The sequence below is a fragment of the Dermacentor silvarum genome, chromosome 3 (assembly GCF_013339745.2).
Source record: "Dermacentor silvarum isolate Dsil-2018 chromosome 3, BIME_Dsil_1.4, whole genome shotgun sequence".
Taxonomy (NCBI): domain Eukaryota; kingdom Metazoa; phylum Arthropoda; class Arachnida; order Ixodida; family Ixodidae; genus Dermacentor; species Dermacentor silvarum.
This window is the reverse complement of record NC_051156.1, coordinates 123,126,043-123,144,177: the sequence shown is the minus strand read 5'-3', so window position 1 is coordinate 123,144,177 and position 18,135 is coordinate 123,126,043. Positions and strand designations below refer to the sequence as shown.

At 44.6% G+C, this 18,135-nt stretch overlaps 1 protein-coding gene across 1 annotated transcript in view; it reads right to left on the bottom strand.

Annotated features, from left to right (window-relative positions):
* The window catches only part of LOC119445753 (uncharacterized oxidoreductase TM_0325-like), a 42,063-nt gene that overhangs the window by 21,843 nt on the left and 2,085 nt on the right, over positions 1 to 18,135 (bottom strand). The window contains exons 2-4 of the mRNA XM_049664725.1: positions 14,791 to 14,930; positions 9,392 to 9,484; positions 2,539 to 2,677 (exon numbers count right to left, since the gene is read on the bottom strand). Coding sequence (XP_049520682.1) covers positions 2,539 to 2,677; positions 9,392 to 9,484; positions 14,791 to 14,930 — 372 coding nt within the window. The remainder of the gene's footprint in view (positions 1 to 2,538; positions 2,678 to 9,391; positions 9,485 to 14,790; positions 14,931 to 18,135) is intronic.

Genomic DNA, 18,135 nt, shown 5'->3' with positions numbered 1-18,135 from the left:
CATTGCTGTTATAGCAGCATCGTCGGTCGTGACACGCCGTCGCACACGTTTCCGAGAGACGAGAAGGTGCGTAAACTTTGGATACCTGCCTGTCAGCCATCACGCACAGCCTGGAGACCTCTAAAAATAACTTCATTAGCGCGGACCACTTCGTCGACGATAATTATGTGACCAGCCCGGCTGTGCTGAAAAGCCTCGGCATGCCGCTCAAAAGGCAATGCTTAAAGCCTGACGCTGTGCCATCGGACTTCTCACGAAAACGCAAGGCAGAGGTGATCAGCGGCGCGTTGGAAAAGAGGCGAAAAGATGTCGGTACTGTTTTCGTTCACTTGCAGCCTTCTTGCGCAGTGTGAGGGCGAGACTGGGGCGAGATGCCCGAGGCTTGGCACGAAGGCAGTAATGTCTTTAAAAATGTTGGCAAAGCATAGTGAAACAATACAAGGCCAGCGAGCGCGATCAGACAAACAGCTCTGCTTCACCACAGGATAAAAACAGAAAAAACTGGGCAGAACGCCAGACAGGTGCTGCCATCTGTCGATTGACTGGCGAAGTGGACGTGAGAGTCTCGGAGGTACTGATACCTCACAGCAGTTGCTCACGCCGACGGCATAAACTACTATTCAGTCATCCACGCAGTGCGTGAAGTACCCCGCAGCTGCCTCGCCTGCGTGCGCTCTTGGAAAAGCAAGTTTACAGAGGAAATGACAAATAATTCTTACACAAGTGTCTGGTGCAGAGCGAAATCTTGGCGCTACGGTTCGCGAAAACCTGATCGGCACTTCCACGGCCGCCTGCTCTTCGTCGCTTGACGCGGAAGGCACATAACCGTGAGCGGTAATATTTCTTGCCAAGTTGGAATGGTCCTCGTCTTCAGATGTGTACTCATCGCTGTTAGAGGCACCAGAACTCAAATCCATGCTCGCGATTGGCGTCGGCGCGCTTCGAATGGCCGCGGCCAGCCGGCTGGCTACCCGACGTGGATAACGTTCAGTTTTACCGATTTCCATCGCGGTCGTATGAAGGAGAAAGGAGAGAGCGCTAGATACGGGCCGTTCGCGTGTTGGGTAAGCGAATTACTCGCATTCTCCACAACACAGCCGCTCACATGAGAAAGTGTGATAATGTTGTTCTGCTGTAATTGTGTTGCGTAGCCCTCACGGGGGACTATGGAAACCGAGCGAAAACTGAGGAATCTGCAGCCGCCTCTTCGTTGGCAACAGAATAAACAAAGTTGTGAACCATCCTGCGTATGTGCCATCGATGTTTCTACCTGTTTACACAAGTCCGCCTCCACTTTACTCAGCAAGTGTAACGGAGAGATTTGGCAGGTCAGTTTAACCAAACATTTTGGTTCCTTTATGAATTCAAAATCATGTTCTAGGGAATTGTGGTATCGCGAGCTTATTTCTAGTTTCGGCTTTTTCGATACAACGAGCACGTTTCGCAATGCACTGAGCCCTCTTGACAGCGTTTTTCTTTTTTTTTTTGTAATCTGAGCAATAAAGTTGCTGTGGGAGCACTGGATGAGCAATTGAGAAGTAACGCACGTGTTTAGAAAAAAAATGTCGCGTTTGTTTACATTAATTTGTGCGCGTGTGTTGTTTTAAGCGTCTGCTGGTTTGTTTTGCCTTCGGTTGTATCCCGCGAAAGCGGACACGCACGTATCTCCATTTGCAGTAAATACAAACGGAAGACAACCGTGAAGAAAACATTCGAAGATGCGCGATAACACGCTCGAACGCCCAGGAAGCGAGAGCTGAAGCGAGAACGCAACTGAAAAGGCGAAGGTCGCCGGGGCCGTCCGCCGCTGATAAAGCGAGCTTTGTACCACTGACCGTAAGCTACATAGTTACCTGACTTAATCATATATGTACTTCATCGCTTTGATATTATGTACGTACCCAAATTTAACACATTTAGGCGCTAGAGAACGGACGTCGGAGTGCTTGCCTCGAACTCGACGTTGTACGATGCTCGCTGTACTTGCGAGTTGCAGCGCGCTGGCTAACCGACGTGGATGGCGACACAGAATTGCCGCGTGACTGGCCGCTCGAGGCACTTTGCATGTATTCGCGGGCTTCTTCCACGCTCGGAAAAACACATTTATATACCACGTATTGAGCAACAGAAAGCTGTATCGGGAGTTTTCATGTTGCTCTACAACTTTCTCATTGACACTTTGATAATTAGGACAGTACTTCTCGAGTTAGATAATTAAATATAATTACCTAATTAAATCTCAGTAACCAAAAAATTACTGGCGGCTACTCCACTGCACTGGAAACAATACCCACTAGGTTTGCTTCGCGTAACGCCGTTCCTCTTTTTTAAAATCGTGCTGCGTGATAGCTGGGACACCCTGTATATATATATATATATATATATATATATATATATATATATATATATACTGAGGTAGCGCCAGTAAACAGCTAACATTATAATGCAAAGTCTCGTGCCTTGGACATGGCCTTGTACACAGTGAACGAACAAGGTCGCAGAGCGAGAGCGTTCGGTAGAATGGAATTCAAAGCTCACCTTTAGTTTGACGCAAGTAGGGCACAGCGCTTTTGATCATGCAAAGCGGACCAAGGAAGTTCGTCTTCCACGATCTGTTAAAATCTTCCACAGAGGCACTGTGAATAGATCCTCCCACGGAAATTCCAGCATTGTTCACCTGTATAACAAACAACGCAGTGAAACGCCAACAATATAACGTAAGAGTCACATTGCTTTTTTCCTTTAGGATTACACCGATGAGAGTTTAATAGCTAAATTCACAATGATCATCCTGCCACCAAATTCGTAACAATAATAACGCAACGCCCAATAACATAACACATTTTTCGGCAAATACAGTCAACATGTTCATTCAAGTATAATGCGTAGGCATAATGCTTCTGTGCACAAGGCTTCGTAGGTATAAGGCTTCCGTGTCATTCTATTAAAAAGTAACATCTTCTACTGTTCTTTGCCAATACACATCCGCTCTGGACAATACCCACGTCTGGTTACTGGCCACCGGGGCTGGGTTCTGAACGCTCCAATATCCTCAATGAGGTCGAGGTCGCTCAATGAGGTGGAGCGAGCGTGATGCATGCGGTGCGTCAACTGATGGAACGTTTCGTGTGCGACATGTGCTCAGGGAAGTACACAACGCAAGTCTTGGTGTCGATGCTCCAGTATGCAATGCTCGGGCTCAGAAACTGTCAGCAATTTGTGCAAGGTTAAGTCCGGCTGCCGAGAACAGACAATCCCATTTATACTTTGCCGTCGGCAATTTATATGTACACGCGAAATGCTTGTGATCATATACTAATGACGTTGGCTAATGACGTTGGACTGTTTATCTCTGGCTGCATGCCTGTCCTTCTTAATAACACTTGCAAATGCCAAGTCTGCTTTCTGAAAGTTTGGTTTGGTACTCCAGTTTTTCATGGCCTTCTCAATCCTTTAAATGGTGGGCTTTATTAAGCCTTTACCAATGTTTAGAGAATTGCCTGTGGCACATGGCAGCCCTTGAGCTGGATTACTCGAAGAGGCGGACATTACTTGAACGAGAAATCATAATGTATATTCAGAGACTAATGAAAATGTGGCTTAAACGTTTTCGACTGGTTACTTTACGGCACACACTGTAATTTACGAATTGTAGCCGCTGCTTTCGCCAAGTGTATCCGCCTTGAAGGAATTATAAGGATGACGCCCCTTTAAAAAATATTCCGAAATTTTAGGACGACATACATTAGCGTTACGGCTTATTTCGTGCTTGAATGCATAAAACAACGCTTTGTTGAAATGTTCTTCGAGCAACAGTAGCTGTTTAGTGTAAATTTAATGGCTTATACCTCGCAACCGATGCCATCCGCATATTTTGTGCCATAGGTAATATGCCTTGCAAACTCACTGGATTCAATGCGCAAATTGCAATCTGTGGCATAAATTGTTCATTATAAAGTTTAAAATAGCGAAATACTGTTTACTACCTGAGTGCACGATTCAATATTTCTACAAATATTGATTGCTATTTCGTGCGATATATCTCAAGGATTAGAATTGTTCTATCGCTCACAGGTAGCTTTGAGACATTGCGTAAGGTCTATAGATTACATGGTATATGCCATAGTAATTAGGATGGTAAACTCTAGTTTCGTGCACTCTTCCATTGTATTGAGAATTTACAACAGATAACAAAGACTCCCAAGCCCAAAGTCAATGACTCTGCGAAGCCGCTTCTATGCCATGCACCAATTCACGTGGCTGCCAGTCAAAGTCTATAAAAAGCCTGTTGACTGAATGAATACTGAAGACTGGTTGAACAACACTGTTCAGTGCTGATTAACTGGTTATGGTATGGACTAATACTGTTCAGCAAGCTCGGCTTGATGTTGCTTGCATAATAAACGATTCGCACATTATGTTCATTAACCAGTACTTGCAAGGTTTAATTTCAATCACGAAAACAGAGATCTCGCACATTCTTATGGTGCACCTATACTAACCCATAAAAGCCAATTTGTGAGCTATGGCAGTCAGGTAATAACTGAATTTCTTTTGCGGCCAATTTAATACCGTTGTGCACCAAGGAAGAGCATCCCCATCACTATCTTGGGGTTCCTGGTTCAAAAATTAGGTGATCGTGTTATTATTTTGTTTACTTTAGGGAGGCGTTAGACTGCGATGCTACGTTACGTTACAGAGCGAGCCCCATCTCGTAATTGCTTAACGCACTAAAGTTATTAATCATTACAGAAAGTGCCTAATACCAGCCTGGCGAAGTTTTGTTTAGGTATAATAAATCACGACGTAAAAAGAATTGAACAATTTCTGGTTGCTACCTTTAGTGTGACTGATTAGGAATAGTTTCCGGCTACAAAATGTACAGTACTAAATAATTATATTTTTTTCCGCGGTAAGTGCGATTCCGCTAGGAAAGAATGGTGAAGCGCTCGTTGATATTTATTTGATTTCTGCTCATTTGGTTAGAAGTGTTAGGTTAGGGAGCAATATTTATATATAATATGTCATGCTTTTCAGTTTCCTGGTCTTTTTCGCCGTTGGTAACGAAAAATTGCATTTTTTAACTTCAAGTAGGGTTACTTTTGACGACGCCTTGTTAGTACAATATAATGGTCGGTACTAGGAAGAGCCTAGGCGTGCGTTGTTCTGAGTGCGAACGTTCCTACGTGTTGAATGAAACGTGGTTTGAGTCAATACGAGATGCAAACGGGGCAGTTTCTATATCTATGATGTGGGTGCTAGGGTCGCGACTAGACCGTCTATAGCAGGAGGAGGATATGCTAGCTAAGGAGGTGAGGAAGCTAGAAAAGGAACTCAAGAGCGAGCAAAAGCCGAGGAAAGTGGTAAAAGATTGGCTAGCCAACGTAGAAATGAAGCTGAGGGCCGTCGTTAGGCAAAGCAATGGTGAGCGCTTCGATGCGAGCACCGCGATTGGGGCTAGCTCCGAGGAGAGAGCAGATCGGGAAGCTGAAACCACCATGCCGGAAAGCAGTGTGGACACGTCAGTGATGCTCACGAAGGGGCCACCACTGACGTGCTGGTCGCGGAAGAAGACAGCCAGGCGAACGTTGACGATAAGATCGGGGGAGGACACGCGGCCCCAGGTGCAGTTTTCGGCGGCGATGAGAAGGAAAAGCGTCGAGTGGTCTTTGTTGGGGATTTAAACACTATCACGCTTCCGGGAAAACTGATGAGGGAAGGGATAGCGGAAGCTGAGCAACACATGTGGGACAGAATGGAGGAGAGGCACCTAATGGGGCGGAGTGGGTGAGGTACTGCAGGGACGGGCACAGGGATCGCGAAGCAAATAGCCAAAGCGGTTACTGATCTGCGGAGTGTTTCAAAGGAGCTGCAAATCGCATTGTGCACAATGCCAGAGGTTGAAAGGCAGGGGTATACAATTGCAAGGGGAGTGCTCGCAGTAAACAGGTAAACTTGAACGCTAGCTGAGGCAATGAATTTTATGGTCATTGACATCAACCGAGAAGCAGGCAGCGAAGGCGCTTATGTGCCTGACGGAATACATTTTAGTGATAGTCTGGCAACACCGGTTGGTCGTCGATTCGCTGCATGGGCAGGAGCTCTTTAAGCGGGCCCCAGAGAATAAGGGAGGTAGATTAAGTATTGAAAGTTGCGACACAACAGCAAGGAGCAGAATTACACCACAAGGAGTTAAGAAAAGAGGCACAAATAATAAGAATACAGACAATAAAATTTACTGCAAGAACTTGCAGGGTGCTGATAAGCAATAAAAATGGCTGGAAATTGAAACTCAGCTGACTGACGAAGCTATTAGCGTGTACACCTTGACAGGAACGAATCTACGAGATTTGGTGGAACCGCGTGTTATCAACAATTTTGTATGGGAGGGGTGCAACAGAATGACTGGGTCAAGAAAAGGCGGAGGCGTAGACATGCTTGGGCGATGTATGAAGTGGCAAAAAGTAAAGGAGATATGTAAAGAGCATTTATGGACCAGCAGCATATGGAAAGGCAAAACGACGTGGCTTAGAATAGCTAAGACCTAACGAAAGCATCTGCACAAATTAGACAAATCCGAATATTAGTCGGTGCCTTTCAATTTACCTTTATTTATGTACCTGCTCGACAGTGGTATTCACTAAAATGTAGAGCGTGAGCAGCAGCACATGTATTGGTCACAAAAGCTGAAGGCTTCGTCGTTATCTTCTTTGCGCACGTGGGGGTCATTCTCGCCAAAGCGATTTCCCCCTTTTTTTAAGCAAGCTCTTATTTCTTAACTCTATAAAGGTACATCTCAAGAACACACATTGACCTGGCCATAGCAAGTGCCAGAGACCAGTTTTGGACCACACATTTACCTTTCACCACCTGTTCAGCAATAATTTTGACCTACTGTATCTCGCTTAGTTTTTAGAGGAACCGTTTAGTATTTCAATTGGTATGTATTTGAGCAAAGTAAAGAAGAACTAAAGCAATAAAACCATTCTAGGTCAAGTCTTTCTTATCTTGCCAGTTAAAGGGTTAAAGGTTCCCGGCAACAATTTCGATTAAAAAATTAATCGTTGAAAAGCCCTGCAACAAAATCGATTAATCAATTAAAGGCAAAAAAATGAATGGTTAATTGAATTTAAAAAAATTAATCGACCATCCCTAGGAGACAAGCAATTAACACTGGACAATATTAAAGTTGTAGCCATAAAAGCTACATGTGATTAAATAGCACCAATATTTTCGCATATATGTAATCAAAAGCTTCTACTTGGGAAATTTCCCGAAGAGTTAACAATCGCGAAGGTGTGTGTAATTCATAAACGTGGCAGCTATGATGAGCTTAACAATTATCGCCCAATATCTGTCCTTCCCATATTTTCTAAAATTGCAGAAGCTGTAATAAACATCAAACTGATTGATTTACTGCATAAGAATAACGCTATTCCAGAAGGACAATATGACTTCCAGAAAGGAAAATCAACTGAAATGAAATTAATTAGCGCAGAGATCAAATTTCAAGAAGGCATTCGACTCCATCAACCGTGAAGTACTCTTGCGCAAATTACCTTGCCAGCGTATACTAGGAACACCACTGCCACTATTCGCTTAACTTAACCTCCAGATTGCAATGCACAAATTAAATTGTTTTTCTTCACGTTTCAAATTTATCGACGTTGGTGTACCACAGGGCTCAATCTTGGAGTCCAAACAGTTTCTTTTGTACATAAACGATATAATGAACATTCCGAACACGCCCAATATGTTAGTATCCGCCAACGTATGTTTTAGTGGATGCAGTGCGAATGTTATAACAACAAATGCAAATGTACGGTTAAATGAATTTAAAATGTGGCTCAGTGCTAATAAGTTGAAACTAACTGTTGAGAAGACAAGGCATATGTTCTTCATGCCTAAAAATTAACACAAACACGTTAGCCATTATCTCTATGTCACATTTTCGGGAAACGTAATTGAACGTGTCGGATCGGCCAAATGTTTTGGTGTCATAATCTTTGAACAACTTTCATGGACAGAACACGTCAGGAATATCTGATCAATTTTTCAATCTGTCAGATTAATTAAAAAATTTGAGCGCCTCCTGCCACTATGGCGAACGAAACAACTTTACGCTCGTTAAATCTCATTTGCATTACTGTTTATTGACCTGGGCTTATGTGAGTAATACTAGCTTGAATTCATTTTATTATCCTTCAAAAAAGGGCACTAAGAGCTGTCGCCAACATATGATATTCCGAAAGCGCCTCCACAGATTTCAATTCCCTATGTATAATGAATATAAAACAACTAATAGCCTACCGATATGCCCGAGTCATATCATGCAGCTAATAATAAACGTAAAATAAAGGGTACCTACGATCCCATCCACAAACTGATTATCAGTTGAGGCATGTCTCTCGAAGATCACCCCGATAAGAACGAACTATGGAGCGCAAACGTTTCAATTTCAACTTATACATTTTCTTAGCTCTAACAAACACATTGAAGACCTAATCTATCAGGGTGCCTGTTTTAGGGTTTACAAATAGAGCGTTACAGAGTGGTTTCTAAATAACAAAAAGTAGCATACATATTCAGTGCGATGCTGTTAGGTGTTACACGATGTTATTGAATGCTTGTTTTCAAAATGTCAAACTCGCGCTGCTTTCTTCGGTTCGCTGTGTTGTGCTACTGTCTTTGCTGCTGTCTGTGAAATGCGATGACTGTTCGTAGGGGGATGGGGCTCGTTAGGCATTTTGCCTGTTGCTCTTCTCCTAGAGTGTACTGTAAGACTGCTACACTTTGAATGAACTTCAATTCACTGTGGCTGCGTCCCTGATGGAGGTGTCCGAAATTCCATTTTGTTGCGGAGATGTACGAATGCAATGCGACAGGCACAGCCAAATATTTAGGTCACATATGCGTAGCCCATTGAAAGAAACACGTTTGGTTATATAGCGACAACCACTAATGTGCATTCCTGTTATGGCATCTACGTTGCCTTCGCTCTCGCAACTACGTTTTCTGTTAAATGAGAGGCGAAAGTTGACACTGTTATACAAGACAATCGCTACTAAAGTAACAGCCGAATAGGGGCAGTTGATTTTCAACAATACCTAAGAGTACTTCATTCTGGGATTTCTTTAATTATCAGTCATAAAGACGAAACCGAACACAGTGTGGTACTTTAGAGGCCGATTGCGTTGCTTATGTCGCGTAGATATTTTTCTGTTGCCAAAGTTCATCACACTTTTATTCAAATATCATTACCGGGAAATATTTTTGCCTTTAGCGTAGCTGTTCCGAAATTTTAATTTCTTGCTACTCCTACGCGATACTAACTACATAAACATGCATGCTTTAAAGCATATAATAGCCGTTTACGCAGCATAGAACTCACGATAATATCAATTTTGCCGAAGTGCTTCGCAGTCTTCTGCACCACATCTGTGACATCCTTTTCCACCGATATGTCACCAGGTACGACAAGCACCTGGAAAGCATTAGCAAGCAAAGTACTAATGAAGTACGCACTGTGTCACTAGAGGAGAGTTAAGCATTAGAGCGCTCGCACAGTTCTGTGACTCCGACAAGTACCAGAAGTGACCAAATTGACCTGTAGAAAGAACCACCAGGGACACAAAAACGCTCAATTTTTAATAACACGTAAGTGTTTAATGTGATCAGCAGGTAGTCTCCGAACATGGGGCGGGGGGGGGGGGAATGTCTCATAAGCCCCTTGTCGAAACGTTACCTCGAGCCTTAGACGTCCATTTTCCGAGCAGTGGTCATCGCTTCTACCCTCTCTTTTTTATGTTAATATGTGTGTTATATTTTTATATCGAATTGCGTAACGTACACCAACAAACAGATGGTTTCGCATTTTTTACATAGCGTGAGTGATGAAGCATCACCACTTCCCCACACAAAGTTTCGTACTAAGAATAAGGGGCAATAAGGCATGCAACATCACGAAATCATGGACAGTGCTGGGATTTATCTTCATTTGACCACGAGTTTAGATCTTATGTTGTCAGTTTTGTATGCTTCAAGGTACATTTCTGTATCTTTCGGCCTTGAAATAGTCATCAATATAAGGGACTTGAAGTGATTAGTGCTGGTCAATCAAAAACGTATTTTCTTTAACATCACGCAATTTATACCAACCCAACGCAATATAACTTTTCTTTCTCACTTCTTGCTGGTTTTATGCAATGCTCATCTGTTCATTGCTTTTTATTCGTTTTTTAACATCTGTCTGGTTTCTTTAACATGCAAATTTCTTCGTTTTGTGCCAACTTCTGAATCATTGTATGCATCGATATCTTTTTACCGATAGTTTTTTCTTATAAATTATACCATATGCCTCCTTCAGCCTACGCCTCTTCGTCTATAGGCCTGTGAGGTCTTTCTATATATAAAAACGTCGCACTTTCTCCCGAAAGGCGAAGCATCAGTTGCGATAGCAAATTAGTAGAGAACTATACGGATTAAGGAGAGTAGTTTTATCGGCTGCATAAACATGGACACATGCGCTTACTAACTGAATTAACAAGCATGGTGTTATCGCGTACGAACAAACATGAATTGATCACACTCGATGACCGCTGACAACCACTGCCAAAACGCTCGCATCAGCAAGCGCGCCAGCTGAAGCGAGCGAAGGTTCATGCGGTCTAACGCTTCAACGGAAACTGAGCGGCGAATGCACGGCACATACAAAGGTAAGAGCCGTGTGGAGATCGCTTTCAAGATATGGTGTGCGCGACAGCCCTCAGCCGCGCAAAGTAGAAGTACGCAGTTGCTGGCAGAGTAGAAGCCGCACCCCCTCCCGCCCGCGCTCGCTTTCCACTTTCCTCCTTTCGTGTGGGAGATTGAGTCGCCAGTTCCCCTTGCGCCGAGTCGCAAAATACACATTTGGTGTCGCAGCTAAGCGCCGCCTCTCCTCCCTCCCTCCCATCCCCCCGCGGCCGTTCGCACGACGGAAGACGTCGCGTTTGCTCTCCGCCGTGCGTTCGCTCTCCGTGAAAGCGCGAGTCCCTCGCGCGTTTTCACTCGCACATACAGCAAACGGCGCGCGGCGACAATTTTGTCACCCTTGGACTTTTATACAGAACCTCACGGCGACGACGGCAGAAATCCGCTTGGAGTGCCCATATAATTGCTATTGCAAGAAAACAAAAAAGTGGGGATGATATTTCCACAAGCAAACCAGTTTTCGCGAGGGCACGTGTTGCTTTAATCGAAGACACTTTCCTTCAAAGGAAAGGAGCTTATGCCCTTGCGAAACCAAGTCCCCTTGTCGGAACATTGGGTCTGAAAACATCCCTCGCTGCACCATTGTTGACGAATTAGAGAAGTAAACAATGAACGTTTGGACGAATTCTGTTGCCGTGAAATTGTCGGTTTATTAAAAAGTTGCACTCCTGAGTAACATTTGGTCTCTAAATTGTGAACTAATTATATAAACGGTCACTATGAGGGAAGTGTTAATCTTGCACTCGGTTAGTTTGCTGGAAATATTAAAAATAGTCAAATGTCAGTACGCAGCTGGAGGTCATTTGAATGAAGTAAGCGTTCCTGCCACTAACTTGAGATGAAAAAAAAGTGTTTTACAAATTTTAGCGTAGAGTTCGGAATGAGTCTAACCGATAGGAGGCAGAAAAGAAATATGGTACAATTTCACTTTAATGAATACTCATCGACAACTGACATCTTCATGCATTCGTGTTCTTGAAGCATTCCCAATTAATCACCAGCTTCCATACCAAACGGTGACAGACCAGCTTTTTTGTTTACGATAAGTTGAGGGGTGACGCAGCATTTACAACTGAACTTATGGCAGAGGAAGCAGCTCACTTTCTGCGTTTGATTCAAGGGGTTTGACGTTCTAAAGCAACCCTCGAGATTTTGACGATTGCCGTAGTGCCATCGCCATATGCCATGCCGACTGCCATCGCAGTAAAACTCGTTTAGAGAGTTTAGGAAGAGCTCGACTAGGGGACCGATCACTTCCTTGTCGTTCCAAAAATGTTTCCCGCTCGGTGTGTTTTTTATGCGAGGGAATAGGAAGAAGTCACTTGGCGAGAGGTCAGTTGAAGAAGGCGGGTGGGGCAAAATTTTGTAGCATAAGAAGGCTGCATGTGTGACCGTCACCTGCGCTGAGTGAGCCGGTGCATTTTCATGGGAGCAGGCGGACGCCTTTCGTGAGCTTTCCTCTGCGCTTCGCCTTGATAGCACCTCGAAATTTGGTGAGAAGTTCGCAATAGTGCTTGCTTGCAATAGTTTGACCTTTGCGGGCATAATCTATGAGAGAGGCACCACGCCAGTCCCAGTAGACGCTCAGCATGGCCTTGGATTTGCTTGGCCACAGGACGGCGCAACCTTGGATTTGCTTGGCCTGGGGCAGTTTCCGTGCTTCCATTGTTTGCTCTGCAGTTTAATTCCTGAGAAATAATTATGCACCCAACACTCATCTCGGGTTATCAAGTGGTCAAAGAAGTCGCCAGAGTTGCTTTCGCAAAGCTTCAACATTTTTGCGGCTGTTACTTCCGCATGTCTTTTTGCATTGGTGTCAGCAAACGCGGAACATAGCGCGCTGCAATTTTCGTCATGTGCACGTTGTTGTGAACTTTGTTGTGCACAGAGCCTGCACTCACGTTAACCTGTTCTGCTAACTGTTATCCTAACAGTTATCAGCCGGTCCGCGAGCACTAGAGCCTCCACTTGTGCAGGAATCTCTGGTTCACCATCGAGCGACGGGTGGCCATTTCGTTCTGCGTCGTCCACGCTTGTTTGACTGTCAATGAAAAATTATTTTTTAACACAAGTGTTTTATACCGGGGTGCACCATCAGCTTACTGCAACAGATGTGACGTCGGCGCGAACGCGTAAAATATGCTCTATCATGACAGGGATGGCCCCGCCATCAAGGAGCGGTGAAGCGAAGCACTACATCACGACACTAACGAGTGCCGACAGTGAGCGCTTCGGTAGTCTCAGCGAAGAGGAGGCAGTGGAGGCTCCAACGTGGTGTAGCCTGGTGTAGGCGGTGTATAGGCCTTCTGCTGAGGTGGCGACGCAATTTGCGCACATGGTTTGTCTTTCGCGTCCGATTAACCGCGACCATGTTGACAATCTATGTGACCATCCATGTATTTTCATCCATGCTTGTTCTCGGTTTTCGTTCTTGCCGTGCTCGTTCATGTTTGATTGATTGGAAATGAATTGTCTCATAATGTATTTAAGCTGTCGATGTTGTTTGATAATAGCGTTCATTTGCTGTGTGTAGATATCCCCATAAACGTTGTACTATTAACCGAGGGTCCCACTTCTTTCCCTTAGGGACCCTCGTCTGTATATCTTTTATGTTGTAACTGTTTTTCTGGAACTAATAAAATGTGAATGTGAATCTGAATCAGACGTCTCGTCGTCTACGGAGTGCAGCTTCAACATGCATCAGCAGTGCTTACACGCCGCCTACTGCTTCGCTTGCAATGGCAGCCACTAAGAAAACTGCTGCGCCAGGCGGCGGCGCAGAAAGGCAACGACATCGACGGGCGAATCACGCCTTGGCCCGGCGAGAGACACGCTAGCGTGAAGCAGAACGCCTTTGCGCATCCGAGGCGCACGCTGCAAACTGTGCCGCTCGCATTCCTGAAGCTGAGCGCGGGTGGCAACTCAACTGGCTACCCAATACACTACGGAGTCGGGCCAGAATGCTCGTACCTTAGCTGAAGCGACTCGGCGTCAGGACGCCTCGCACCAAGCAAACCGGCAACATGGTCGCCGACCCGCAAATCGTGCGCTTTTCGCTGCCCCTGACCGTGAGTTCTCGAAGCGAACATGCAACAGCTTCTGTGAAGACACGTTTCACTTTCGTGTTCTACCGATACCCATGAAAGAGGGATCAACCCTATTTTTCTCATGCAAATGGAGGTCCCTCAGGTCTCTGCAAATTAGTAAATCTTTACCGGCTTTGCCGCTAGAGACCCTCATTCAGTTTTTAACAGCCGAGCTGTTTAAGCCGAGCGTTAGTCCGTAACATGCGAACAGAAAACGTGGCCTGATCCTGGCGATAGGGCAGAAAGGATCCAAGCACAATGGCCCATACCCCTGTGAACTAGCGAAGCTGAGCCTGGCTAAGTCTAGCTAAGCATGGTTGGAACTATTCAGGCTTAGTCAGTCATCGATAGCCAATCGGTAGCAAATCAATAGATAATCGATTGATAATCAATAAATTCCGGAAAATGCTGGGGATGACTTGGTACTGCTTAGCCTAGCCCATACACGGGGCCAATACCTTGCGATATATTCAATCGATAGCCAATGACTAGCTAATCAAAATAATAAATAAATTCCGGAAAATGCTGGGGATGACTACGTCGTCATGCTAGTCCAAAAGCCAGGACTAGCGAGGTGCATATCTGCTCCGCTGTCTCTAGCATTGCGCCTCCGGTGCAAGCTATGCTAATTTTTAAGGTACCTCCTGCGTTGCTAAGCAAAATAACGTCAGGACAAGACGCTGTGTTTGGTAGATCCCACTAAATATTCCACGTAATGTTAACCTAAACTAGCGCCTTCAATACTTTTTGCAGTCATAAAATACGAATGCTATTTATTGACACCCTTGTTAACCGGTATATTCCAGTTTTTCTGGTTTAGAGTGTTTGTTGGTGCTAAAAACTTACTTAAGAATTGTTATATATTTTCTCAATAAGCACTGATCGTGACGTTTTTGAGTCCTTGCTTTGCGATCTGCGTGAACAAACCTTTATCTTCGCACCACCTGCTACTCACCTTGTCCCGAGGAAGCCCCTGTGCGCAGCAAGCCGCGGCCACTCTCTCCAGATTCGCCGTGTTTCTTGCAGTCAGGGAGAGCCAGCAGCCGAGGGAGGCGAAATGCTTAGCCGTGCTTTCGCCGATGCCCGACGAGGCACCTGTTGCTCACAAAGGCAGAACACAATGCGAGAACAGTTACCGAAACAAATCTTCAATTAGAGAGAGCTTCAAAAAAGGATTGCACAAACAAAATGATGCACATAACCTTGTGTGTATGCATGAGTGTCTTTCATTGCTAATTGTATTCTTAACCTTGTAATGCCCAAACAGTTCACATCAAGAAAAATTTGAACAAATCGTTGCTATTTATTTCTCGTCATGGAGAGTACATTAGAAAAAAAAACAACAAACATTGTGCAGTTACAACCTAATTACTGTAATAATTAATTATTTAGCAAATCGTTTGTTACACTGTTCACTGCTGAAATTTTACTGCATCATATTAAAACGCAACTATGGGCTTTTTATTTGGTTTCCCGCATTATAATCAGCATTTCGAGGCATTAAACTCAGCGTAGAATATATGATACGTTGGACATTACAGGGGTAAAGCTATGCAGCGTAACTTGCCTTCTGTGGTCTTGAAAATAACTAAATGATGGGGTTTTACGTGCCAAAACCATCGATTTGATTATGAGGCATGCCGTAGTGGGGGACTCCGGAAATTTGGACCACCTGGGGTTCTTTAACGTGCACCTAAATCTATGTACACGGGTGTTTTCGCATTTCGCCCCCATCGAAATGCGGCCGCCGTGGCCGGGATTCGATCCCGCGCCGTGAAAATAACTAACCTTTAGACAACGTTGGAGAACATTCACATCAAGGCAAACCATTACTAGGCATGCATGATGAAGAGCGGGAGCTGCGAGTGAAACCCTAAAGACCCGTAAGCATTTCAACATGTAATGTTTAGCTTACGGTTGCATCGTTACAGAGGTTCATTAACCCCTGTAACGTCTGCAGAAATTTCTGCAGCAAGTCTGCAGAAATTCGCACAAATATGATTAGAAGGACGACAAGTCAGCTGCTGCAGCGTCGGCTCGCTCTGTCATGGTTCATTACAAAATACATGATTATTTAGAAGTGTGACAATGTTACCGAGCATAACTAGGGCTCTCACTTGCCCTTGAACAGTATATCCGTTTTCTAACATAGTTGCACCTCAACATGACTTCTGTGTGCTTGTGGTGATCGATAAAGTAAGCTCGCCCACATACAAATCACCGAGTGACCTGCCCGTCTTGTACCGTGCCATGTCCATGTGCCGCGTGGTCATGAAACATTTGACCACTTTGACGTGTTGTGCGCGTACGTGCGCAGACGACTGAAGTGGTGAAGCTAGTACTGTTGAATAATATGGCTTCACCGCGACGAAACGAATGCCAATAGGGCACGGCTGGTATTTGGTACAAAGGCAAAAGGCAATGGGCTGAAGTGACTGTGAACCTTTCCTAGCAGAGAAAACAATAATTTTTCGAAAAAGCAAATGCACCTGACGTTTTGACTCTCATATGCATTTCTTGTTCGCAATAAAACTGATGCGTAAAAGCCAATACGCCTCCGTGGTTTCATTCGATAAGCACAAAGAGTTCCGACATTTATCCGCAGAAATACTTGGTACTGCTGATGTTTGCACGTTCATGAGGTGACCGAGTGGTTGGTACGGCCTAGAGGGCCACCGAATAACAGCAGTAAATTTGTTTTGGCTGGAAAAGTATGTATTCTTTCAAACGCTTCATTCGATTCATCATCATCATCAGCCTATTTTTGTCACTGCAGGACGACGACCTTTTCTTGCGATATTTATTTACCCCTGTCTTGCACTATCTGATACAAACTTGTGCCGGCAAATTTCCTAATTCCATCACCCCCACAGAATTTCCTGCCGTCGTCGACTGTGCTTCCTAGTCACCCATTGGAACCCATTCTGTAGCTCTACTGGTCACCCAGTTATCTACCCTACGCATTACATGGCCTGTCTAGCTCCATTTTGCCCCCTTAATGGCAACTAGAATATCGGCTATCCCCACCGCTGTTTTCATGTCTCTTAACGTTGCGTTTAACAATTTTCGTTCCATCCCTCTTTGCGTGGTCCTTAACTTGTTCTCGAACTTCTTTGTTAACCTCCAAGTTACGGCCCCCATATGTTAACACCGGTAGAATGCAATGACTGTACACTTTTCTTTGAACGGCAGTGGTAAGCTCCCAGTCAGTATTTGGTAATGCCTGCCATATGCACTCCAAGCCATTGTCACGCTTCTGTAAATTTGGTTCTCATGATCAGGGTTTCTTTTGAGTAATTGACATTGAAAAACATATTCCTGTAAAGAATCTAGAAGCTGACTGGCAATCCTAAATTATTGTTCCTTTGCCAGGCTATTGAACATTATCTTTGTCTTCTGCATATTAATCTTCAACCCCACTCTTACACTTTCTAGGTTAAGCTCCTCAATAATTCTTGTACTTCGTCCCCATTGTTGCAGAATAGGACAATGTCATCTGCAAAGCGAAAGTTGCGGAGATATTCGCCGTTGATCCTGACTCCTAAGCCTCAGTCTAAGAGCTTGAATACTTCTTCTAAGCATGCAGTGAATAGCACTGGAGAGATTGTGTCTCCTTGCCTGACCCCTTTCTTGATAGGTAACTATCCACTGTTCTTGCGGAGAACCAAGGTAGCTGTGGAATCCTTGTGGATATTTGCCAAGATATTCACGTATGCCTCCTGTTTTTAATCAGGAAACGTGCAGGATTTATATATTCTGCACGCCTAGCACATCTACGACGCATCGTACATAGATATCTCGATTTGCATGTCCTGAACACCTTCGTAAAAATAAGGATTCGAGTGCTCGTACGTGACACAGCTTTTAGAGCTTCACAATCAGCGCGGTGCATCGCAGCAGGCACAAAAAAAACTCATGCGGGGTAGCACATGACGAATGACAGCGATAACGAGGCCATAAGACGTATCGCTACTAATCGTATTATCACTTCTAAATATTGTGAAGGACCTGCCTTTCACCAACAACACGAATATACACTTATACACTCTTGGGTGCGATGAACCGCATAAACAAATCCAGTCGCTATGCAGAGTCTGGCTGGGTGCGGCGATCGCACACATTTCATTTCAGGGCGCAAGGATATGTATCATTCTTAGATACACCCGCCGCGGTGGCTCAGTCAGTTAAGGTTTTGCGCTGCTGAGCACGAGATCGCGGGATCGAATCCCGGCCGTGGTTGCCGCATTTCGATGCGAAATGCAAAAACGCGCCTGTGCTTGCGTTGTAGTGCACGTTAAAG